At 36.3% G+C, this 26,217-nt stretch overlaps 2 protein-coding genes, 1 long non-coding RNA gene and 1 pseudogene across 16 annotated transcripts; 1 reads left to right on the top strand and 3 right to left on the bottom strand.

The window, feature by feature from the left end:
* Positions 1–6,579: 6,579 nt before the first annotated feature.
* Positions 6,580–8,088, bottom strand: LOC129245610 (E3 SUMO-protein ligase ZBED1-like). Its single transcript, XM_054883882.1, has 3 exons — positions 8,022–8,088; positions 6,836–7,962; positions 6,580–6,778 (listed from the first exon to the last, which is right to left on the bottom strand). The coding sequence occupies exons 1-3, from the start codon at positions 8,044–8,046 to the stop codon at positions 6,590–6,592; spliced, it is 1,341 nt and encodes a 446-aa protein (XP_054739857.1). The 5' UTR covers positions 8,047–8,088; the 3' UTR covers positions 6,580–6,589.
* A 420-nt stretch (positions 8,089–8,508) lies between these two features.
* LOC129243927 (lysophosphatidylserine lipase ABHD12) lies at positions 8,509–17,495 on the top strand. 14 transcript variants are annotated; one of them, XM_054881386.1, is made up of 9 exons: positions 9,282–9,455; positions 10,629–10,761; positions 13,451–13,487; positions 13,722–13,848; positions 14,542–15,104; positions 15,683–15,801; positions 15,991–16,178; positions 16,249–16,761; positions 16,859–17,495. In XM_054881386.1, exons 5-9 carry the CDS (start codon positions 14,929–14,931, stop codon positions 17,183–17,185), a joined length of 1,323 nt encoding a protein of 440 aa, XP_054737361.1. In that variant the 5' UTR covers positions 9,282–9,455; positions 10,629–10,761; positions 13,451–13,487; positions 13,722–13,848; positions 14,542–14,928; the 3' UTR covers positions 17,186–17,495. The 14 variants fall into 14 exon arrangements, with proteins under 14 accessions (XP_054737362.1, XP_054737361.1, XP_054737366.1 ...); XM_054881387.1 differs by lacking the exons at positions 9,282–9,455; positions 13,722–13,848 and adding an exon at positions 8,509–8,525; XM_054881391.1 differs by lacking the exon at positions 10,629–10,761.
* A 6,590-nt stretch (positions 17,496–24,085) lies between these two features.
* LOC129243437 (uncharacterized) lies at positions 24,086–25,324 on the bottom strand. Its single transcript, XR_008582310.1, has 3 exons — positions 25,235–25,324; positions 24,976–25,134; positions 24,086–24,862 (listed from the first exon to the last, which is right to left on the bottom strand). It is a non-coding gene; the product is annotated as an uncharacterized LOC129243437 (long non-coding RNA).
* A 618-nt stretch (positions 25,325–25,942) lies between these two features.
* Positions 25,943–26,086, bottom strand: LOC129246613 (small nucleolar RNA U3; annotated as a pseudogene).
* Between the last annotated feature and the right edge of the window lie 131 nt (positions 26,087–26,217).

Here is a 26,217-nt window from a genome sequence, read left to right as displayed (position 1 = left end):
GCAAGGAAAGAAAACCATAGGACCTTGCGACGTCTACTACAGCTGCCATGTAAAGGAGCGCAAATTCGGTGTCGGATTTGTTGTGGGAGAGAGACTTCGTCGCCAAGTACTGTCGTTCACTCCGGTGGACGAGCGTCTCGCAACAATCCGCATTAAAGCACGTTTTTTTAACATATCGCTAATTTGCGCCCACGCCCCCACGGAAGAGAAGGACGATGCGACCAAAGATTCCTTCTATGAGCGCCTGGAACGTTCCTATGAGCGCTGCCCCCGCCACGACATAAAAATCGTGCTTGGCGACTTCAACGCCAGGGTGGGCAAGGAAGGAATTTTTGGTCCCACAGTTGGAAAATTCAGCCTGCACAACGAAACATCCGGTAACGGACAGAGGCTGATCGACTTCGCCGGGGCCCGAAACATGGTAGTCTGCAGCACCAGATTCCAGCATAAGAAGATTCACCAAGCCACCTGGCTGTCTCCTGATCGAAAAACACGAAACCAGATCGATCATGTTGTGATAGATGGAAGACACGCTTCTAGTGTATTAGATGTACGTACGATCCGAGGTCCCAACATTGACTCGGATCACTACCTTGTTGCAGCCAAACTGCGCACACGCCTCTGTGCAGCAAAAAACGTGCATCTACCTACGCAAAGAATGTTCGACATCGAAAAGCTGCAATCACAACAGACAGCCAGAAGATTCGCCACTCGACTCTCACTCCTGCTCTCGGAGAGCACTGCCCAACAAACCGGCATCCACGAACAATGGAGCAACATTTCTCGTTCTCTACGTACCGCCGCCGAAGAAGAAATCGGATTCCGGCGAGCCCGAAAAAACAATTGGTACGACGAGGAATGTCATGCTGCCGCAGAAAGAAAGGATGCCGCCTATAGAGCCACGCTGCGATCGGGCGCAACGCGAGCCATGTGGGATCGCTACAGAGAGCTGAAAAAGGAAGAGAGACGTATTATCCGAAAGAAGAAACGAGAGGCCGAAATACGTGAGTGCGAAGAGCTTGAGATGCTGGCCAACAGGAACAACGCCCGAAAATTTTACCAGAAAGTTCGGCGGCTTACAGAAGGTTTTAAGACCGGGGCGTTTTCCTGTAAGAACAAAGACGGCGATCTGGTGACTGACGTACAGAGCAATCTTAAATTATGGAGAGAACACTTCTCGAACCTGTTAAACAGTGACAGCTGCGCATGTCATAGAGAATGTGAAGATCCCGATACCCCAATCGATGACGACGGAATTGTAGTTCCGTTACCCGACCATGACGAGGTGAGAATAGCAATAGCACGGCTAAAGAACAACAAAGCCGCGGGCGCCGACGGACTGCCGGCTGAGCTATTCAAACATGGCGGCGAGGAGCTGGTAAGGTGCATGCATCAGCTTCTATGCAAAATATGGTCGGATGAAAGCATGCCTGCCGATTGGAATTTAAGTATGCTCTGCCCAATCCATAAGAAGGGCGATCCTGCAATTTGTGCCAATTACCGCGGGATTAGTCTTCTAAATATCGCCTATAAGGTTCTAGCGAGCGTATTGTGTGAAAGGCTGAAGCCCACCGTCAACCAACTGATTGGACCTTATCAGTGTGGCTTCAGACCTGGAAAGTCTACCATCGACCAAATATTCTCAATACGTCAAATCTTGGAAAAGACCCATGAAAGGAGAATCGACACACACCACCTTTTCGTCGATTTCAAAGCTGCATTCGACAGTACGGAAAGGAGTTACCTGTATGCCGCGATGTCTGAATTTGGTATCCCCGCAAAACTAATACGGCTATGTAAGATGACGTTGCTCAACACCAGTAGCGCCGTCAGAATTGGGAAGGACCTCTCCGAGCCGTTTGATACCAAACGAGGTTTCAGACAGGGTGACTCGCTGTCGTGTGACTTCTTTAACCTGATGTTGGAGAGCATCGTACGAGCCGCAGAACTTAATCGCTCAGGCACAATTTTTTATAAGAGCGTACAATTGTTGGCGTATGCCGATGATATTGACATCATCGGCCTTAACAACCGCGCTGTTAGTTCTGCCTTCTCCAAACTGGATAAAGAGGCAAAGCGAATGGGTTTGGTGGTGAACGAGGACAAAACGAAGTACCTCCTGTCTTCAAACAAACAGTCGGCGCACTCGCGTATCGGCACCCACGTCACTGTAGACAGTTATAATTTCGAGGTTGTAAAAGACTTCGTCTATTTAGGAACCAGCATTAACACCGATAACAATGTCAGCCTTGAAATCCAACGTAGAATCTCTCTTGCCAACAAGTGCTACTTTGGACTAAGTAGGCAACTGAGTAGTAAAGTCCTCTCTCGACGAACAAAATTAACACTCTACAAGACTCTCATCATGCCCGTCCTAACGTATGGCGCAGAAGCTTGGACGATGACAACATGCGATGAAGCGACGCTTGGAGTGTTCGAGAGAAAGATTCTGCGTAAGATTTTTGGACCTTTGCACGTTGGCAACGGCGAATATCGCAGACGATGGAACGATGAGCTGTATGAGCTTTACGACGACATAGACATAGCGCAGCGAATAAAGATCCAGCGGCTACGTTGGCTGGGTCATGTCGTCCGAATGGATACAAACGCTCCGGCTTTGAAAGTATTCGATGCGGTACCAGCTGGTGGTAGCAGAGGAAGAGGGCGGCCTCCACTGCGTTGGAAAGATCAGGTGGAGAAGGACTTGGCTTCACTTGGTGTGTCCAACTGGCGCCGGTTAGCACGAGAAAGAAACGACTGGCGCGCTTTGTTAAACTCGGCCAAAATCGCGTAAGCGGTTATAGCGCCAATTAAGAAGAAGAATGTAAATATCTCTAATAAATAAATGATGATTTTGAAAGTTAATACAATTTTGACTTGGAATTACTTCAACGAACCCTGATGGGAAAACACTTCTACCATGCACTTGATTTGGTTTTCACAATTGTTTAATAGTTATGGATTGCGTCCGTTAATCCAAAAAATATCCATCACTGAAATTGAATTGAATTGAGAGAGCAAATAGGCAATGCGATGCAAGCAAGGCGAATTTATTACAGGTGACAGCAAACACATATATGTAAGTAAAACCCTACATGTATTTGTTGTTGCGTTTGGTCCAAGCATCACGTCAAAACCAGTAATCAAATGTAAACATACGAATGTAAACATACCAATACATACAAACAAAGCATATCATTTTGACGTAAGCCATACCTACGGCGAAAAATTCAGCTGGGTGAATGCTGCACCTTAATAAATCCACCTTGGATGCAAGTGAGACATTGGCCCCTATTATGAGCTGCATTCGATCTTCGATATTCGTTGGTTGTCGAAGATCGAAAATCGAATGTCAATTTGGTATTATGAGCGGTGCAGCGCTGTCGAAATTTTCGTTGTATACCGAATTTAGAGTCGAATGCAATTTTGCTTTCGATTGTATCGAGCGTATTGTGGGAAAACTTGTTAAAATGTAAGTTGTTTGCGATTCTTTATGGTTTTATAGTAACCAAATAATAAATATATAATTTTGTTAGTTTTATGCAGGTCGAAAGTCGTGAGTACCAAACAGCAATTAGAAATGCTAGTTTCATTAATGGAAGAGAATCCACAATTCGCAAAAGGGATTTGCACCAAAGTTCAAGCAGCAAAAAAATGGGAGGAATTTACAACGGAGCTGAATTGCTTGGGACCACCAGTTAGAACGGCAGCAAAATGGATTAAGGTTAGTAATGTTTTTTTTTTTTTTTTTTTTTTGAGAAAGGCTAGTTGCTGAGAAAGGCTAGTTGCAAAAAAATGGGAGGAATTTACAACGGAGCTGAATTGCTTGGGATCACCAGTTAGACGGCAGCAAAATGGATTAAGGTTAATAATAGTTTTTTTTTTTTTGTGATGTTTATAGAAATACATTTTTATTTTCCCTTGGCAGGTATGGGCTGAAATACGTAGAGGAACTGAAATACATATTTTTTTCGAATGACGAATAATTGAATAAAGAAAATTTATAACAAAAATAAAACAGAAACTGTGGCGTAAAGGTTTCTATTTAATACTTTTTAGATTTTTCTATAATATTCTAAGAATTGAACTCTTCATCTGGAAGTTGAACATTATAAAACAAGCAAATGTTGTGCAAAGCTGCACACACATTAATAATTTGTGTTGCTTGTCTTGGAGAATAGTGAAGAGCTCTTGGCTCGGGTGCACTGCTGCAACTGGTTTTCTGTACTGGACAGTACGTTCATAAACGCCTCTTTAGACAATCTAAAGTTCTTTAAAAAACTGTAAGAAAATTTCTGTAATATTAAGTAAATCAACACATTTTGAAAATACTAAACTTACTCAGTGGAAGCCATTTGAAGGGGGTTGGATGCGCCCCTCAGCTGTTTTCTACATCTAGCTAGTTCCACTAATCTTTCATCGACCGATGAATCATCGAACCACAACTCCGTTGTACTCATTTTCACAAAAAATACTTTTTTTAACTTTTAAAAATGTTGTTAGCAAAGAATTTCAACACAATCGGTTTTTCTTTTATATTGATTTGCTGTATCAGCTGAGAAAAATTATCTATTGTAAATGCGTCGAGCGATCGAAATTCACAATAGTCCTATTCTTCAACGAATGAGCACCATAATACCAAATGAAAATTCGTTCGATCAGCACTTTCGACTATACTCGAAGATCGAATGTTGCTCATAATAAGGGCCTATGTGTGGGTACGTGTATGTATAATTTCTTGTGTTTGGTTGTTTCCATTGCTTACGCCCACTTCTTCTTCACAAACAAGCAATTCCCCTTCCTTTTGTTTAATTATTCATCCGCTCTTACGACACGGCGATTTCGGAAGGCGCAATTGTTATGCTATTGTGGGGGAATAGATCCCCCACATGTACTATTTATTTTATATTAACACTATTTATTTGTGATGTTTAATTCAAGACTGTTAAGGTGAAAACTTATAACTTATAAAGGAACTCTAATTTTATGTGTCTTGTCGTTTGCAAGTATCGAATATTTGCTTAAATTTAATCTAAAAAATCTTAGTTTTTCCTATTTCCCACTATTTATAGCATACTCTAGACTTCATAATCCGCATAAGCTGTTCAACTATGACCCAAATGCAAAGTTCAATAAAAATAATTTTGCTTGATATTTTTCTGATTGGTTGTTTTGATTTTATTCCACGAGGCATAGCAACGGATGCCGGTATTGTAATATTATGGTTATTAATAAAAAATTATTTTCTATGAAATTATTGTTTGTAGTACCGTAGATTTTATTTCACGATTTTTAAAAAAATTCCGTAATACCGACTCAGCTGATTGCTCTCTCACCACTCAGTGTTGCCAAACAGTACATTTCGAAATCATTTACAAAATAAGCTCAGAAAAATGATAATTTTTGTTAAAATAGCTTAAAAATACTGTTGAATAATGTTAAATATATATAAATGAACTATTTGCATTTGTTGGTTTTTGGCTTTGGTTTATTAAACAATGAAAAATTTTAACTGATAACGCGGATGTGTGGAAAAGTGTGTAAGCAAAAATATCAATGGCAACATTGTGTAGATACAACCAAACACATGCACACACAAACCGATGTATTGTGTAAATATGTAATTAAAAGAACGCAGTTGTTCTCGGGGTTGAGTTTTTGTGCACGGTAAGGGACTGCGTGCGGTGTTCACTATTTTCAGCAAAAAGGATAGGTATGGGTGTGTTTCCCGTACGACACTTTCAGCTGTGTTCCCACACTATCATTCTTGATCAGAAACCATAAAATGGTAAATTTATCAACAAAACACATGATATTGTGGGAACACAAATGAAAGTGCCGTACGGGAACACACCTATACCTATCAGCATAGATAACCCTATCAGTGTGGCCACACTGATTTCATTATTCATTTTTACTCACTATTCAACTGAATTTAACGTCGTTATGAATTCGAAGAATTAGATCATTCGAGAAGCGTTCTTGCTAGAGCTGGGAATCCATCGATGGTTGCTCCACTCGATATTTTTTCCATCGATGGAAAAAACCATCGATACTATCGATGGTTCCATCGAAAATTTAAACGAGTTATTCAACATATATATTTTGGTGTCGTTTTTCAATATTACAAAGTTTCAAATATTCAAAAAGGGTCAACCAAAAGTATCAGAACTCATGACCTTGTCTATAATCATCGATACGAATTATCTAGCGTATAATTTAACTACTATAAGTTAGCCCTTTATAAATTAAATCCATCGAAAATATATTAAAATGATTTTAGCTTGTAATTTGTGAATGTTCTTTAATATAAAAACAAAATTTATAGTTTCAAGTTAAACTTGAAGATAAAAAAAGGGTGACTTCTCGTCCTATGTCCAAAAAACGAAAACAAAAATCTCTCTAAGCAAAAACAAAACAAAAAGCGATTTCCAAACTTAATGCTAATGAGAGGTGCTTATTGTACTATGCAGCGGATAGCTGCTACTCTTAAATACTACAAAACAAAAGGTGATTTCCAAACTTAATGCTAATGAGAGGTTCTTATTAAAAAAAAAAAAAAACAATTCGTTCCAATATCACAGTTATTTTAAAGTAGCCATTGATTTTTGTTAATAAAAACCAATGTGTTCACTTGTTTAGGTTTTAAACATGCTCTCCGTTCCGTCACAATAGCTCCTGTTTTACTAAATGTGCGCTCTGATTCAGCTGAACTTGCTGGTATACACAAGAATTTTATTGCGCATTGTCCAAGTGCAAATAAATGTTCCTTGTTAATCTGTATTGTAGAAAGTACAATTATGAAAGTTGTTAAAAAAAACTACACTTAACTTACTTGCCAATATTGGAGCGGATCGCTGTCATGAAGAGCATTGCGCTGCTCCATATATTGGCGAATGGTAATAATTGAGTCCGCCCGTGAACTTTTGTTTTTTTCTTTTATTTTTCCTGCCATGCATTTAAATAAAAATGGAGTCTCCTCATTCCTTGGCAGTTCCTCTGTGGAATTTTTAGATCTCACGTCCTGTATTATATTATGAACCTCTCCCTCCAACATCAACATGGCCTGCTGGGCATTTGACGGATTTTGGAAACCCTCCTTTTTGAAGCGTGGGTCAAGAAGAGTTCCAAGGCGTGGTGCTGATCTATTCTCATATGAGAAGAGCCTTTTTTTTACGTTGCTCTGTAAAAACTCGCAAGTTTCTCTCCCTACAGGTGTTAACATCTGCTCATGGAGCTCTTCCAAACTTTGCGATAAGGCGAAAATTGCAGGAGCAATTAATGAAATTGTAACGCCCTTTGCAGCAGACGCATGTTTTGTGGCTTTTTCGAACGGTTCCAAAAGCGAGCACAAGTCCTTCAAAATCCGAAATTGATCCTCTGACAGTGGAATCGGAGCATTATGGCATCTTAAAAGGGTGCCAGTTAGGGGCTCTCTTGTCCGCAACACTCTCTGAATCATTTGTAATGCGCTGTTCCAGCGAGTAGGGACCTCTTGCAATAGAGAGCAAGGATTTTCGGTGCCTTGGGCATCTTTGAACTTTGCATAAGCAATAGCGCTACTCTTAAAATAGGACACTATTCTTTTTGTGATTTTTAAAACGTTTTGCACATTTTCCAGATTTAAAGCATCTTGCACAACAAGATTAAGAGTGTGCGCAAAACACGGTAAGTGTTTCTTTTTCAATAATTCGCACGCTTTAATCATAGATGCTGCGTTGTCGGTCACAATGGTGTGCAGTTTGTCGAACACTTTCCACTCATCGCATATTTCACGCAATGTGTTGGCAATATTTAGACTTGAATGGTTTGTCTCATAATGACATTTTGCAAGTTGTTTGGTTTGCAATTTGTCAAAATGTGTCCACACTGCGGAAATACACTTTTTGCGCTTAGGCTCCGGTTCAGATTTTGAACAAGATGGTTCATTTGATGATGTTGGAGAGGTATCATGATCTTTTTCTAAAAAAAAAAAAATTCTTAAAAATTGTCCTGTAATTGTTTCTTTTTAAAATGCTTACGGGATGAGGTCAAAAACTTGTCCATTTTACCAGAGGAACTGCCAGGGTACTCTAATAGAATAAAAGTAGACCTCTATGTAAAGAAAGGCAGAAAAAATTAATAATAACAAAATCTTACTATATATTGAAATTTACTTACACACGTGTTGGAACCAAAAAGAAATTCTATATACCGACATCGAAAAATTTCCATCGATTTATCGCACTCCATCGGTTCCATCGATAATATCGATGGTGCCATCGATGGTTTTCCCAGCTCTAGTTCTTGCAACTACAAGACATAAGAGTTCTTTTACAAGTTTTATATTTCATTTTAATCTTGAATTTTCATAGGAAATAAAGCGTGTTAATTTTAGTATAAAAGTATATGTGGAGTTTTATTCCCCCACAATATGTTTTCTTCTCTCCGTTCTTGCAAATTATCCATTCGTTAATATTTTTGCTTCTTCTTCTTCTCTTTGGGAAAGAATAAATAAACAAAAATAACAGGAAGAGTAAGCGAAAGTAAGTGGAAAATATAAAATACATGAAATGATGCACATCCACCCCGGCGACATCGGGGGAAAAAAATTTAAAAAATTGCATTTGGAGGTATTGTTATAATTTATAGTTCTGTTCAAGGTGGAGCAGTAGTACAAAAACAAATATTACATTTATTCTGTTTTTGCATTTGACTTTCAGATTGACGAAGTAAGCTGATTATTTCTAAGGCGAATGAATTCGCTTTGTCAGGAATAATTTATTTACAGAAAATTGATTATTAGATTCAAAAACACAAACAAATTTGTGATCCTGCAACGCGTTACAAACATCTCATTTTGGCAAACCCCAAAAATAAATTTAAAAAAATTTTCTACTGATATCACCTTGGATAGTTTCCCCTTGCCTGATATACGAATGTATATATGAGAGTTAACCGTCAAAGCAGTAGCAATGCGAACACAATTTTTAACAGTGACGTTAAATTGTTGAAAAAGTAGAATTGCATGTCCCCTAATTCCAAATGAAAGAAAATGAATTATGGTAAATTTTGTGTTTAACGTTAAAGCAACAACAAAGAAGCAGGACACTTTGACGATAAAGGCACAAAACCGCAAGATCAGCTGCTCTAGTGTCAGCACTTTTAATGAATTCGCCATTCGCTTTTATTCTATGTACATTGCTAATTAATTGGAAATGCCATTCGTGAGTTATAATATACTAATTTGGTTTTTGGCCTTACACAACACTACTTAATCTATTGAACTGAGCAACCCTCATATTTGACAGCTGGCAAAAGAATTAAATAAGACTTGTGTGCTTTTGCGAAAATTTTTCAGCATTGAAAAATTCTATTTGTGTATTTTAATTAGAAAATCTGCAAAAATTAACAGTTACATACTAAATTGTAGCAAAAAGCGAAAAGAAAATGTAAATACAAACACTTTCGACGATGTAAGTATCTCTTTAGGTATTTAAAGGCCTAATACATAATTAAAAAATCAATAGTGGTTTCCAAAATGTTTGAGAAATACTGTTTATTTATACAATTTTTATGACTTCTTTGAAATTCTTGCTTATCTTGACGTACGTATTTTCTGGTTATTTTCAAGCTCTGGTGCATGCAATATCGTGCCATGAGCTTAATACATGCAATTAATTTTTGTTATTTTTTAGGCATTTGCTACCGACACAAATCATACAGCATTTCTCCAGAATATGAGTATATGAAGGGGCAGATTTAGTTTTATAATATGTTCTTATATATTTATTCTGCTTTTCAATAAAAATTCACTTTGTTTTATTAGGGTAATTGTCTGTTTAAAGCCCGGGTGTCCAAATATATCAAAAATGTAACGCGTTTCGGTTATAATATTAATGTTCTTTAAAACCGTTAAAAATTTACTAACAAAAAACGATTCCATTAAGGTTGTATTTTGTATCACTAATTGTTCAAATCGATACCCTTTAGCAGGTAACCACACAAACTTCCGAGTGTATTCCAACCATGAAAAAGCTCCTCATAAATAACCGTTTCCCGTTCGGAGTTGGCTTAAAACTGCAGGTTCCTCCATTTGTGGATTAACATTGAAACATACTCCACAAATACATAGTAGAAGCTCGACCAAAGGCCCACTTAAGGTTGTGAGCGTCATTATATACCCACGAAATTGCCGTATTGCACAACTTAACAATTTGTTAATTATTTAAATATTTCTATTACTAAAATGTAAACACAAAATGGGCGGCGAAAATAAATAAAGAAATACCATATAAGAAATGCCTGGGAATTACCACTCACGGCAGCTCGACATTCGATAATTTTTTAGTTAATTTTAGAGGGTACACATTTTCACTGTATATTAAAATATTGTTTTATATAAAGAAACATATATGGTAGGCGAATCGCGCGTTTTTTTATTAAAAATGTTCTCTGCACAATGATCAAATACGTTGTATGGAGAAAATTTTTCTTCAAGTAAATGTTTGTGTTTCACACGCATTTTTACAATTGTACAGATTGCTTTATATGAGAATTTCATATTTTGGGGCTATTATACGTACGTATTACGAGATTCATTTTATCCACGTAATGTTTAATTCACTTTTTAATGCTTTTGTTTTTAGATAAGACACCTTTAAAAAAGTGCAAAAATAAGTAAATTTGTGTTATACTACATATATAATCAATTCGGTATCTGGGTTGCTGTTTGACATTAAAAAGCTGCTGGCCGGAGCTGCAAAATTTATCCACCGTTAGGTAATATAACTATACTAGTTACTATTTCAATTAAAATATAATCAGTTTGCTATTATATTTTCACATAAATTTCTCATTAACATCGAAAAGTGATCCTTGATATACTGTGTACACAAGTTTTTATTACGAATACTTCTTTCAATGTTAATTGCGTATCTCATTTTTATATTATTCTAAAATAATATATTATGTATTTATAAAACCGTTTAACCATAAAATTTTGTAAAGATCCAGAAAAGAAGAAAATTTTATCTCAATCCTTGAAATTTGTTCAATTTTTGTGAATATTGTATAAAGTTGGAGCTTTAAATTAGATGGTTTTTGTTGTAAAATGCACTATTTTTTATAAAAACACAAAACCAAATTAAATTAAAAAAAAAAATAGTTAATTTTAATAGCTATATTTCTAATAGCTATTATTTTCAACAGAGATGCACATATGCATATATGTAATTGGCACATATAGTACATCCTCCTGAGGTTGTTCTAACTTAAGTTTCATACCACCTCCGAACGTCAGACAGTTTTTTTATAAAAAACATTTCCATGGCAGAAATACACCCGGAGATTCGCCATTACCTGTCGACGGACGGCTGCTATTAGAAAACAAATTTTCCTAATGTCCATAGAGGGTTTCAAATCCGGGCCTTACCGAATAGTAGTCACGCTCAAACCCATTCGATTTCGCCGGCCATATTTCATAGGCAAAGGTATTAAGCACCATACATTAGATTCGATAATAGATGTACGTATGTACATACTTATATATGTACAAATGCCCATAGGTGCTCCTATTTTATCAATGTCAAATCCGTTTTTCACTTTAAAATTTGCCATATACCGGCAAAAAATATTTCTGAATCAGCCTATCAGACTAACAAAGTGTCATTGCTAAATAATACATACATATACGTATATTAAAAGTTATATACATTTTCTTTCTATCTCGAGTGCTTGTAGTGATAATAGCTGAGCGAATATAAAAGAGTACATTTCCATTCACAAACATTGTGGCTCTCGAATTTCACAGCTAACTGGCTTTTAGCTGATATAAGCGACTAGCTAGAGCGTTTGACGAATAAGTTTACTCGCAAGTCAGAAATGGTCTCCAGTGCTGAGCACACGTTTGTCTCGAGCTCTCCTAACGCAAATTTGTCGAAAAACACTTGTCTCGAATTTAAAGCCAATTTTGAAGTGTAAATGAATATCTATTAATTTGTAACAAAAGCAACAATTAAATATAGTGCGACTTTTGGCTCATAATGGCATAGTTTGAGTTCCCTTCGATATTAATTTGTATGTATGTGTACACTTTTAAGCATACCATTAAATTTCGCAGGCATTCCAGCATGTTGCTTAAAAGTAACTCATTTGACTTTACTGGACTGAGTCCGCCGACCAACCAGTATGTTAGAATTCGCAGTGTCACTCTTAATAATTCTTTGTTGTAGTGTGAATTTTTTCTATAAATCACTTTACTTTCATTGTACTATGATTGAAATGGCGGTGTTATTTGACTATTTTTTTTTAGTTTGTGTGCGCTACTTTTGCGATCGTATAAACGTAAGAGCATAAAAGTTGCCTGGGATTGAATCTTTATACTTATTGTTTTTAACAGTAAACACGGCTCGTTTCACTTTCAATCGCGTTCATATGAATGTATAATTGTATAGTGTCGGAAGTTAATTTTTTTATTAAGCCGCGCTTAATCTCGGCAGAAAATGTATTCTCAACTGTTGCTTGGTAAAGCGTATGGACCCTTCGGAAAAAGTGTAATTTGTATAGTAAAATCGCATATAAAGAACAGCTCCTTAAAGTATTCGAAATGAAAATTGTTTATTTGCTTCAAAATCCCGAATCAATTTTGTGAACTACTTTTTAAACTTTACGTTTGTGTGACTTATTTAATTTGAGGGGCTCCTAGGTATTTATTATTTAAATTAAAGGGAGCATGGGTATCTAAGTATCTGAATAGAGCTAAATAAAGGGTTTTTCAATAAGGGCGGGTAGATGTTGAAATGGAATAAAATGGCGTTTGCTGTGTGGCACGTAGCGCCGTCCTGCTGGAACCACATGTCGTCTAGGTCCACCGAAAAATGGGCGCAACGTTTGCGTTAACGAACACTCATTTTGATAATAAAGTTTTAACATTTGAACGTGCTGTTCAATCGTGTAACTTGCCATGATGATTTGGCATAAACAACTGAATAATAAACAAAAGATTTAACAGATGTCACCAAAACAAAATGGCTGCCACAGGGCGCCAAAATCGACCCGCGCCAATTGAAAAACCCTTTATAATCATAGTATAACAACTATATTATACAAACTAGTTTAATGCAAAACACGAGTACCGAAATGATTTACATAGTGGATATAAAAGTTAACAAAAATGCGACTAAAGGCGAGAGGTTTTCCACAAGTTATCACATTATTATGCTGGAGTTCAAGCGAACAACACAATACATAGTTGTGCTCCGACTACATTAAAAACAAAAAAAAAAAAAAAAAAAAAAAAAAAAAAAAAAAAAAAAAAAAAAAAAACAATTAATTCTCTCTTTAAAATCTCTTACTCTCGTTTTTATAGTGTTAAATAGAAATAGCTTTAAATACTGAATAACTCCCAATATTTTACAATTCAAAAAACCATTAACTCACAAATTTATTCTGCATTTTTTTCTATTTCTAGTTATGTTTTTAAAGCGTAGAGGGAAATTCTTCAAAAGGTGATTGCCCCAATCTTTGTTATACGAGTATATTCCACAGTGACTCATGCAAGCGAGTGCCTTAGTTGGCCAAAGTGTATTATATTATTTATTTATATGCAGCTACTAATCATTGTCGTTAGATAAGAATGAGATCTTTAATTAAAAGTATTTAAATGTTTTTCGCGCTATTATTAACGGTTTTATTGCATAATCAGTAACAATTAAAATTCATCTGAATTATGTATTTTGCAGAACTAAATTTGGGTCCCTTTCATATCTTAATTTAAATTGAAATACTTAAATTGTTTTGACTTTTGTTCTAATTTGGATTTAGCACAGTTTGGTTAATATACAGTGAATGAGAAATGCTTCATCGCAGGTATATCAAATATAATCTCTCAATTTACTAACTCTAAGGTATATTGATGTATCTGCTAGAAGACTAACAATAAAGCAAATAATGAAATTTGATTCGAACTTTAGCTTGCTACATAAAACTTCGAAATATCAAGATATTAAATAGACAATTCATAAATAAATGTAAATGAGCTATCACTTAATAATGTTTTTACCGTCTTCTAAGACTATGTAATTGAAAATCTGACAGTCAAAACCTTACAGACATACCTATAGACAAAGCAAAGTATTTAAATAAAAGTTTTAAAGAGTAGAATACAAAGCAAACGGGATTTCACGTTTCAAAAGATGTTTGTAGTTACGAACTTTGTATTGTTTGTCGTTCGGAGAACACTTTATTATTAATTCAAACGAAGAGGACATTTCCACTCGTATTTTGGAGCGCATGAAATATTAGTATTTTGTATTTCTTGGTTTTCAGGTTTTATGTGCAAGCAGAATTGTCTAATTGGTTTGAGTTACTTAGCTTTTTTACGCTTGATATTGTTGAAATAAGATAATTGAAACACTGTTGGAGTATTTTACGCTATTGCAGCGCTGTAGTTTTTCATTCTTATATGTTTCTTAAATATTTTTTGTTCTACGAACTTTATAGTGAATGCTAATAAAACATCTATTTTTTCTTCTCTCTTCCATGTTGTATTCATCCGAATAGTAAAAATTGCTGGCAGGCACATTGAAATCGCCTGCACTCACAAGTCAAACACACAAATGTCTACCATAAAATAAAGAACAAGAAATTAAACAACATAGAACGATTTGAAAAAGAAAGAAACTTAAATCCCTAACTCTTCCATCAAATAATCACCAGTATTGCATTTGGCGTGTATAACAAATCCATAACATATGTTTATTTAATATCGCTCACATAGTTGACTAGCTTAGGCGCACCTGCAGCAATTCCCAAACTACCCACTCCAGAACTTTTGGTTTATTTTGTGTGACATTGCAGCCACTTTTTGGTTTGCGCCACTTACTCTACTCTTTCCTCGAGTTAAATGTTAATTTTCTGTAGCATCATTCCCGCAATCTGCGAAATTTAATGTCATATGTCAGCAATTATCAATCATTGACTGAGGCTCCTGCAGTAAATTCATTTTATAATACACAAAGTTATCCAAATTTATATGCAATGTATGAAACATATAAATTCTTAAATGTAATATTTCGTGCTTCAGTCATTCCGGGAGCATTCATATTAATTTGGCTGGCTGGGATGTAAGTACGCTAATTCTATGTATGATACTTATATTAATAATTCTAAATAATACCTGTAATATACATACACTGTCACAAGTAATAGTTTTTGTGTGCTTTTCCTTCACTTTTCGAATACTAAAATAAGATAAAAACTGATCTCCCCGCGTGTGTTTTCTTATCTGCAAATATGGTTTTCTTGAATATCTTTTTTGTTTTTTTCTTTGCAAAATTGTTGCGTGTTCCATTTGTCTTTTTTTTAATTTCCATATTTTGTCTTTTTCTACCCAGTTTAAACAAATGAAGAACAAGCACGTTGATTTAAAGTTACGCAATGAAACTCATTTCCCATTATTGCTTCTTTTGCGTATTTATTATTTTATTATTTTTGTGTAATTACATATTGAGCATATCTACATATTTTCACTAAGATATATTCGATTCCTTTCTGAATTACGATTAACTTTTTTCCTTTATCTTAATAAGCTTTTGTATTAATTTTTGGTTTAATTGTGGTTGCAATAAATATGTACCTTCAAGAAAACGTTTGTAAATCGAAAATTCTTATTAGATACTATCTTCTCTTGTTTCTTTCATAGAATATCACTTGCCGTAGTACAATTATGTATGCTTGTTTTCCTCATAATATTTGTTGGATTCCCAATAGTATTTCGTTATTCTATAACGCTGCAAAAAGGCATTCTGTTTCTAACATTTAGTAAGTATTTAAAAAACTCACTTCAAATTAATTGAGATATTTGCAACGCATACGAATATAAAATGGCAAAGTTGAATACAGTTCTGAAAAATGAAGCCTTTTCAATAGATACCGTATCGTATGCGTTGTGAATATCCTAAATCAGTATTTAGTATATATTTTTTGAAAACAAAATCTTCTCGTTTACAGTCACATACCCGAAAGATCTCGATCTATCGAATCCGGCCAGTGTGGGACTCTTTGGCACCAGGAACCTACATCTGAGTGTACTTGATCCAGATGCGGAGGAACGCTATGATGGAGTACGCATCGGTGTATGGCATGTGCTGCCCTTGCACTTAGTGAAGCGTTTTGCTAAAGAACTGAAAATTGATACGGTAGGTTGATGTTATAATCACACATACGGAAGAGTATGTATTTTAATTACCGTTTCTTACTTTCGTACAGCATACGCGCGAGGAATTGCAGAACGCCACACTTGAGCTAGACGAAGAAATAGAGCAATTGGTGCCCGTTCTTGAATCGGAATTCCCTGAGGTGAATGCCGAGAATGAGCAGCTCTTTTATGAGCGCATGCTTAAATTACCCGGTACCATAGTTCTTTACCTGCATGGCAATACTGCGTCTCGTGGTTCGGGTCATCGCGTGGAAATGTACCAGGTGCTGCGTAAACTTGGTTATCACGTATTGTCGTTAGATTATCGTGGTTATGGTGATTCTGATCCGGTTTCGCCCACCGAAGAGGGTATTGTGCGTGATGGGCTAGCCGTGTATGAATATATTAGGAATATGACAACGAACCCGATTTTTATTTGGGGGCATTCTCTTGGTACCGGCGTGGCGTGCCATCTGTGTGCAGAGTTGAGTTTGAATTTTAAAATGAAGCTACCACGTGGGGTGGTGTTAGAGGCGCCTTTCACGAATATACGCGACGAAATAAGATTACATCCCTTCGCACGGGTAAGGTCAAAATTATAAATTTGTTTTGTGTATAGCCCAATATACATACATACATATATAAATATTTAAAATTTATTATTACTGTTTCTTATGCTAGCCATTCAAAGACCTGCCTTGGTTTGATTTGACCATTTCGCGTCCAATGTATTCGAACTCATTGAGGTTTGAGTCGGATCGGCACATTGCCGAATTTCGCCAGCCGGTAATGATACTTCATGCCGAAGATGACTATGTTGTACCATTCGAGCTAGGGTACAAACTTTATCGAACAGCACTGGATACGCGTGGCAAAACATGGGGTCCTGTTGAGTTCCATCGTTTCAACGGCGATGCGGGTTATGGACATAAGTTTCTGTGTCGCGCAATTCAACTACCGCATCTGGTTCAAAAATTTATCGACACTTATCGCAACGACGACTTCTGAAATTAAATTGAAGAAATGCCCGACTCAAAGGACTCTGGTATTTTCCCATAATATGCACTGATTGGGCTTAAATATCACCACACACAAAGTGCAAACGTCTAGTTCGTACATTTTTAATCTGTTCTAAACTAAAAATCATGTAAAAGTAAATACTTATTTTTTCATATACAAACATTTTAAGTTAATTAGTAATTTTAGTATTATTACCGAAACAGGTTATTTGTGGCCTACACAAAACTAAGATCATCGTGTAACTCGAAGGTATTTTCTGATTTTAAAATTTTTGGAAGAAATAAACGCTTTAGGTATAGCTATCGTTATTTATTTGCTTGGACTGTAGTCAAAGCTTCGCAAAAACGCATATAAAATATATGAATATGTATGTACAAGGTTTTATTAGCAGCACCATCATATTTTAAACTAAAAAAATTTCTAAGTATGCTAAAAATATAACAAAATTAACTCCCAAAAGGAAGGATTTGAACCTGGTGATAATAGTCGTTGAACATTTTTCCAATGAACTGATATCTATTTAAGGTTTGTTATGTTAGGTTGAAATGGTTACCCATACAGACGGTACACTTGGACGAAAATCAAAAATTCGTCCTTTGTGATAATAATATAAGGGAGATAAGAAGGCTAGGAAGGAGGAGGGGTATATGTACCTAAGGGGGTTTATACCACATCTTAATATATTAGAGTAATGTATTTTTCTCAAAACATGGAATAATTCACAAAACTATATGAGAGGTATCTACATATGTTGTTTTCCGATATTTTCCACAACTGAGATATCTAATTTGAGAAATGGTGTCCCATTCGATATGACCAACTAAATTTCATATATTCTCGAGTTGTTCTAGAGCAGGTGTATTTCGTTTGCCCCAAATGTAAGGTGGAGACTGCGAATTCCACTGTTAAGACATCTGTCTTATGCAATTTATGTTATGCCATCAGTGTCTTCACAATAGCTGTCATTTCATAGTTTGTCAGCTCGATGTTTGAAAATACGCAAACTTCGATCAATAACTGCGTCTCATTTGAATTTATTTTTACCCTAAAACCATTAAAAAAAAACAGTTTTAAACATCAAAATAGTATTTAAAAATACTTAATTTTCCTCTTCCATTTCAACTCCGCAATGTAAAATTGTATATTTCGCTCGATTAGCAATGATAAGCATCCCATTGCCACTATTTTACTGACAAAACGCGTGACGTTGGTATTGTTGCAGAAATTTCAGACAAAACATAACGCTATTGGTGCTCAAGAATTACAGAGAACTCGCTTTGATTGGTGTTCACACTCGCCAACGTAAACGTACGTTCCGTGTCAACTGACACGAATAAACTAACGAGAGACCCATGTAAATTAAAAATCACCCCTGTTCCGTCCCGTAGTATCGTAACCGTTGTCGTGGGATTTTGTATTGTTTCCGTAGAAATGTGCTCTCTCAACATACAGTGTTTCCATACAGTACATTTCGAAATCATGTGTATGCAAAAATATCAATGGCAACATTGTGTCGCTACCACGAAACACAAAGCCATGTATTGTGTAAATATATAACCAAAAGAAAATAGTTGTCGGTAACGTCGGTAGGCACCATATCTCAAAAAAATAACACTCCCGCAATTATTACATGTCGCACACTATATTTTGCAGAGACAGTTCAAGGGTGCTTGCCGTAACAAAACAAGTTCCATGACACTTTTGCTATCGTTTTGCTTTTTCGCAGCTGTCAACAGCAACAAGAAATTACAATAGTTAAAAATATTAATGTTTGTATTTCATACATAAAACATGTGTATACTTATAATTGCAGTGTTATGCTTAGTTTTCCCTTTCTACTAAAATATGTGTGTTAATTTTCTACAGATTTTAACAACTGCAAATGCGTACCATCATCGGCATCAAAACCTGCAATCGATTAAAGTTGGAATGTTGGCAGCACTGTGTGGTGGAGAGCAATCAGCTGAAACGTTTCTACGGAACATTTCATTTATAAGAAGATTCTCATAAGGTTTCCGTGTCAGCTGACACGGAACGTACGTTTACGCTAGTGAGTGTGAGCACCATAACTCGTTATGCTTAATCTATTTCACACAGCTTTCGGTAAATACAAAGTACTTTCGAAATACTTCCTAAAATATCTAACGGTCTCGCCGATAGTTGGATATCGAATTAAAGTGGCGAGCCGACAAGTGTTGACTATCAAATGAAGGAGAGCCACCACTACTTTTTTCTTGTTTTTTTTTTCAAATTTTGACATTAAAAAAAACTGAACTGCAAAAATAAAATTCTTGTAAATGTTGTTGTTGCTCTAGTAGTTTTTCAGTGCTGGCTGAACCGGTGAAATTTGAGTTGAGTGTGCGAACGTGTAAACGTAAAGTGCGTAAGAAGTGAAATTTAATAAAGCAAGCAAGTTGTGTTGCCATTAATTTATGACTTTTATTTAGCAATCCAGTGATCGAAATCAAAGGAATTATAGAGGGACATTTATTTGGAGAAAAAAGTTGCAATAATTTAATTAGAAAGCATAGCTAATTAGCATTGAAAATCTGGTCTTATGTTAAGTTTTCACAACACGTAATCCGCTCTTACATTTGTACTTCACACCCCAATTACCCTTCTGGTTATGCCATATACATTTTTGAGGGTAAATCACCTTTATTGTAATCCAGTCTCAATTATTTTCCGAATTATGTACAAATCGTTGTCTTCGCTAATTTTTATCGGGAATTATCAAAATAAGCTGTCAAAATCCAACGAAAAAATAACTTAAGTTGAATAATAACCAAAAAAAGTTATATTATACAATAATAATGGAATGGTTAAATAAACCCAATTGTCTTCAGAGGTTCCGTGCACTAAAGTTCTTAATTCTCGTTGTCACCTCCACTGCCGAGTACAGAAATTCTTGGTTCTGCAACTCCTACACACTTTTTAAGAGTATGGGACTGCAACGGTCGGTGCAATGAGATCATGTCCTAGAGAGGCTCTCAATGCACTGACACACGTTATTCCAATAGACCTACATATAAAGAAGACGGCAACCATGAGTGCATTTAGGTTAAATGAAGCGGGTCGCTGGAAAGGAAAAACTTATGGTCACGCTAGTCTATTATCGCGACAAACTCAGTTGACCTCGGTGAGGACTGACTACATCGTCCCGATGGTAACGTTCAATAGGAATTTTGCCACACTCTTTCCATCTAAAAAAGAATGGAATAAGGGATTCTCTCTAAACAACTTCGATACCACAGTCTATACAGATGGCAGTAAAATGGATTGTGGTGTTGGAACTTGTATATATTCTCATAGACTTGGAATTGAAAAATCTGTGCGTCTCCCTAATACCAGCAGCGTCTTCCAAGCGGAAGTACTAGCAATTGGGGAAGCCTGTAGGTTACTAATCGCAGATTTCTCTTTTAAGGGCAATATCGCTATTCTTTCGGATAGCCAAGCCGCAATCCAGGCGCTGGATGCGACTATAACAACCTCTAAAGTGGTGGAGCAAAGTAGGAATAGCCTCACCAACTTGAATGAAAACCATAGAGTAACCTTAATTTGGGTCCCGGGACACCGGAACATAGAAGGTAACGAAAAAGCTCATGAACTGGCAAGAGGGGGATCTGCCATGAATAGCGCTCTTGCAGTACCAGTACTCACTCCACTAGGTGCGGTCAAGAACGCAATTTTCCTAAAATACCTTCGAATTGCAGATTGTAGATGGAGAGACCAGACGAAATGCAAAATCAGCAGAACGTTATGGCCCACCTACAACCTCAAGCAATCGTCGACATTAATAAACATGAAACGACGAGACACCTGTAGACTTACGGCAGTCATAACTGACTTCTCTTCTATCGGAGAACAAGCCGCCAAAATGGGCATCCCTCACAACACATACTGTCACAGTTGTAAACAACCGGAGAAAAAAGAAACAATCTTCCATTTCCTCTGTGAATGCCCTGCCCTATGGAAGGACAGAATGTTAACCCTGGGCAAACCGCTGTTCGAGAGTCTGGCTTAGACGTCAACAACCTAATAAGGTTCCTAAACCGCACAGACTGGATATAGTCCTGCTGCAAATAACTGTTAAACAATTTGGTAACGAGGATGTGGCAACAAAATGGTGCGGAAGCGCTAGTTGGATTCTGGCTGAATCACCACTCTAACCAACCATGGGACTGTTTACGGTAGCCACTTTATTATATATTTCTTGCGGCGCATATCTCTTCCAGCGCTGGTCCATTTGTGGGCACTTTTTCTTAGTGCTGGAAAATGGAATAAATAAAAAAAAACTTCGCTATAAAATAAAATTCTTGTTTTAACTTTCTATTTTCATAGAAACTTTCATAACCGGTATTAGAAGAAAATCATGATAATATAATACTGATAAGCAGAGAAAAGAACAAGAAGGAGAGCTGCCCTAGTTAATTACTTAGAGATCGAATTACGTACTATGGGGACATAATATATTATAAAGACAAACGATAATCGATAATGATTTGTGGTTCATCTCTCCGAGCCATCTTTACCAAATTGGGAGGCATTAAAAAAGTTCTAAGATCACATTCATATTGCCACTTTAATCGAGATTAGCAAACTTGTAGCAACGTATTGACAAGTCATGCGACATTTACTTCCTTTTATTGAAGCTTTTTGTATTCAAACCTCTTTGCTCGTATCTTATCCAGTTAAGAAAAGAATGAAATTTTTATTTTATTACACAACTGTATAAACAGGTATTAGACTATATCTAGTAAAAACAAAATATGTAGTACACTATTTAACATTTGAAATAGAATAATATTTAGCCGAAATGTAAAATAAAACAATTTTGAAATGTTTTGTTGCATACGAGATAAGTCTATTCTCTACATTAAAATTCATATAATGTTCAATTCAGACCAAATGAAATTATCTTATCAAAATTATTTTAAATGTCTTTATTAATTTAAACGAACTTGGAATTATTTTCCCCCCTTCTAGAACTTTGAAAATGCATGCATTCTACTCTTTGGTGAACTATATTATTACTTCACTATGTATTTTAACGAGGTTTTACTATTTTAAAAAGGTATTAAACACGATTGATTTATTAATTAAATCGTCGATACGCTCGAAAGTGTAGTAAGGTGTTCTCATGCAACCATGTACTCCGAATAGTACTGTTTCGTAAAACTCTCTGCGGATACATAAAATGAAACTTTTTACAACCCTACTTAAGCAACTGCTATTTGATCGTTGACATCGTTGCCATCGTTGCCATCGTTGGAGTGATATGTGTTTGTGTGTTGCGGAAGGAAATTTTGTTTCGGTTAAAAATAAAAGGCGCTTTTTTAAATGAAAAAGAAAGTTAATAGAAGCCACAAAATTATATAGTGTTAATGGTGTAAAAGTGACGTGTTTTGTGCGTGCAGAGGTCCATAAAGTTACCTAGTTGTCGGGTGAAAATTTAGTGAAACAGGCGGTGCAACAAATAAGCATACACACACGAACTGGCTAAGCCAAACAAAGCGTCGATGGCAGCACAAAAAGCAGAGCAGCAGGAAGAGGCACTAGGAATAAGTGAGATAGCAGTCTCGGAACTTCAGTAACGAAAACTCTACACAAGTTTTTTCTGAGTTGTAATTTGTTCATAGGACTTCTCCACGTAACTAAAAAACCGTGTAAATTTCGATTTTCAGACTCTCAGCCTTCTAATTTTCTAAAGGAAAGGGATGGGCAAAATTTTCTAGGTGCTTTATACATACAGGGATCAAAGAATAGCAATAAAGTTGGCTGTGACGACTGCGAATCATCGCTCAAGGAACGAGAGGAATGGAAACGTTTATTTTTCAAAGAGCTCAGGGTGTGGGTGAAGGGAGAGAGCATGTGTAGACACAGGTTGCGGCGAAGAGAAAATTGAAATATCGCCCTATTTATGTTTGTTGCAAGAATTGCTAGAGAACGTTTTCTGATATCAAACCAGAGAGCATCACTTCCCTTGGGTGCTAGCTCTATTAAAAGTCCAGCAACGAAGCCACGATTTTGTCAACAGTTCCTCGGTGTGGTACATTTGCTTGCATGGATTCGTACATGAGTAGGCACATATTTAAGGTGTTGTTCTTGCGTGTACAATGTGCAATTTGGTAAAATAGATTAGGGGAAGGATAGGGTGTGTTTTATACGGAGCAAACGAGTGCTCTTTGAATTCGGGTTGGGTTTCCATTCTGATTTTTCGTTTTATCGGTTGCAGTAGCGCAAAGCAGCAGCAGCGGCATAGTTGTTGACGACGGTGGGCGCGCATAGTCAACATGAGAAGGGCCTATAAATAAAGGAACTGAAGATAATAAGACGAAGTGAAGAAAAGAAAGCAACGACAAAAAAGTCAATCCAAGCGTATAAAAAGTGCATAGTTTATAATATCTTCTTCAAAGGATAAAAATTGTAGTGAAAAAAAAGAAAAAAGTTTGTGCAGAAAAAGATTTAAACGGGAATAAATGCCAAATTTGAAACCTTTGCGAGAGCAAAAATTTAAATATTGTGACAAAGAGTAAAGCAATTGAAGTGTGAAATAAATATTGCAATAAGAGAAAATACCGCTGGAGGGGTCGATTTACCGCCCAGGAGAAGGGAAAGGCGGAGAAAAAATTGGAGTATGAAGAATAGATTGAACTAAAATAGTCTGCTGCAAATAACGAGAAGTTCCCAGAGGCATCTGATCTATCAGGAAAGCATTGGAAGCATCAAGCGGAATATCAAGAATTAAATTAAATTATGTGGTAAGTGCATGAGTATAAATTATTTAACTTTGCAACTTTCGTAATATCTTTGTTTAGTGTTTTTAATAGACATGTTTTGACAACCAGTTAGCAAAACTACAATTTTATATGTACATATATGTATTGTGTCTACTTAAGGTAAAGCTAGCTCCATTTTCAAATTATTTCGCTCGGTACGTTTGGCCCGAAAATTTTCGTACTAGAGATGGGCAAAAGAAAATAAGTGAGTCTGTTCACTGGCTCGCAGGAGGACTATACATACTATATGTATGAATTTCAGCAGTAGCTCTTGCAGCGCGCATGTATCCAGAGCCCCCCGCTCGCAATCGCATCTTCTTTTTAAGGCAATTCGGTTTCGCTTATTGTAGCTCTTCCTTACACGCCCTTTTTCGGTCGTGCGACTCTCTGTTTTTGTTACACTTCTCCGTAGCTTAGCTGCTAAATGAGGTATAAATATGAAAATTAGTTCTGTTTTCATACAATTTGTGATTAAAAGAAAATTAAATTATATTTTATCACAACCATAACAGTTTTTCAATGTACTGTGCCTGCATATATGGTTGCATTTTTTTTGCACATTTTTGTACAAATTTGTCGCTTCTAATTTTGTTTTATTCAGTTACATCTCTGCTCTTGTTTAATTTCCTTGCTCTCAATATATTTTCTTTCGTCTATCTGACAACATATATCAATTTTGTTTTGTCCTGCTTTTGGTTTTTATGTGCATTCATTTATCTTCTACTTTATTTTTGTTATAAGTTTCTAGTCCTGGAGTATTTGACAGGAAAATATAAAACTCTCTGGCTAACATAGAATTGTTGCATTTGTAGTAGCAAATAACCGGGTGGGGTTCCATTGTAGTATTTTCAAACAAATTTCCTTCATAATTCTCGTCGATGTAGTACTTTTCCATATATATTTTAATTCAATAACGAAAAAATACATTAGTAAGTGCATCATAAACTACTACATTGATATTATTCTGACACTCTATTATAGTTTGTTTCAGACACTTACAATGTTGTTCAAAAAAAGTTTACGTATAAAAACGTTGGAATTTCAGCAACATATTGAAACTACGATCATCCACAAATAAATACTTATGTATGTATGTACATAAGCGAATGATGACAAATAAAGTGTCGAAGTAGCGCCTCTCGACGTGCCTTTCAAAATCTGCAATGAAATATAGAAACTTACTCGAATTACTTGCTTGGCTGTCGGCGTAACTCGATGTGCAATAAATTGCTCGTAAATAAACCAGTTTTCTACTCACGTAACCGTAATAAGCAGTTAAAAATTAAGCCTTCCACATGCGCACGCATATACAATCATAAAGCAAAAATATTAAAAAAAAAATAATTCAATACGAACTCCAACTGAAACTAATTCAATGTCTGCCTGCAAAGTCTTTGAGTTCACGCGACGTTCACCGTGTTTGCACAAAGTACACGTGAACTTTCAGTGGTAGCGTGGATCGAAGTGCTGGTGTATATTATAAAACCGCTAGGCTGTGTGGTGACTCACTTCACTTGATTTCTAATCACAGTTGAGATTGCAGTCGCTAAAGCAGTGCAGGCCGAAGGGCCACAAACACACTGAAAACGAGACCGGTCAACCAACACTTCAACCAGAGTGTAGCTGGTATATTCCACTTAAAACATATGTATATGTATGTACGTGTATGTGTACATAACTCTGATGTAGATATATAAAACTAACAGATCAACTGAAGATCTGATTCGTTTACTCGCTGGTGTTGACAAACCAGTTCAGGTTCGCTGAAGAGGTGAAGCCTGCTCCGGAAAGAAGCGGCGGTAACGTAACCAAAATTCGAAATTCAACAGCGACGTAATTTCAGAGATGAAAACAGCTGCTTGGAACTGTGCCGGTTAAATAGTCGGCGGCTACCTACCTACCTATGTACATATATGGCCAAAATAAGATTCGGTGAGCAAGCCATTACTATGCAATCGTTCGTTCTCTTACTTTGTCTTTCTAGAGCGTGGCTGATTTGCATTCGGATTTGCATTGTGTTATGTTTTCAACGTCAGTACTTGAGGTTTTGCTGTTGCATCGAAAGTAAATGAAGACTGACTACAGAAATGATCCTGTGAAGCATAATCTTGCAAATAGTCTGTTGTGAATTGCTCTGCTTCGTGCTTTCATGCATAAATAAAGGAAGATGTAAATAGGTTGAATTTTCAGCTTTTTTACTGCATACATAAAAAAAATAAAAAAATAAATAATTGGCGCGTA

The sequence above is a fragment of the Anastrepha obliqua genome, chromosome 4 (assembly GCF_027943255.1).
Source record: "Anastrepha obliqua isolate idAnaObli1 chromosome 4, idAnaObli1_1.0, whole genome shotgun sequence".
Lineage (NCBI taxonomy): Eukaryota > Metazoa > Arthropoda > Insecta > Diptera > Tephritidae > Anastrepha > Anastrepha obliqua.
Note: the sequence above shows the minus strand (reverse complement) of the source record. Positions and strands in the feature narration are given on the sequence as shown.

What these genes read in the sequence shown, in the direction of transcription:
- LOC129245610 (XM_054883882.1), bottom strand. Translation starts at nt 8,046, where the DNA reads ATGGACAAGTTTTTGACCTCATCCC. An exon ending in CAAGTTTTTGACCTCATCCC is followed by an intron (nt 7,963 to 8,021) that starts GTAAGCATTTTA and finishes TTTTTTTTTTAG; the next exon opens with AAAAAGATCATGATACCTCT. An exon ending in ATCCGCTCCAATATTGGCAA is followed by an intron (nt 6,779 to 6,835) that starts GTAAGTTAAGTG and finishes TCTACAATACAG; the next exon opens with ATTAACAAGGAACATTTATT.
- LOC129243927 (XM_054881387.1), top strand. Translation starts at nt 14,929, where the DNA reads ATGTCATATGTCAGCAATTATCAATCATTGACTGAGGCTCCTGCAGTA. An exon ending in TTAATTTGGCTGGCTGGGAT is followed by an intron (nt 15,105 to 15,682) that starts GTAAGTACGCTA and finishes TTTCTTTCATAG; the next exon opens with AATATCACTTGCCGTAGTAC. An exon ending in GATTACATCCCTTCGCACGG is followed by an intron (nt 16,762 to 16,858) that starts GTAAGGTCAAAA and finishes TTCTTATGCTAG; the next exon opens with CCATTCAAAGACCTGCCTTG.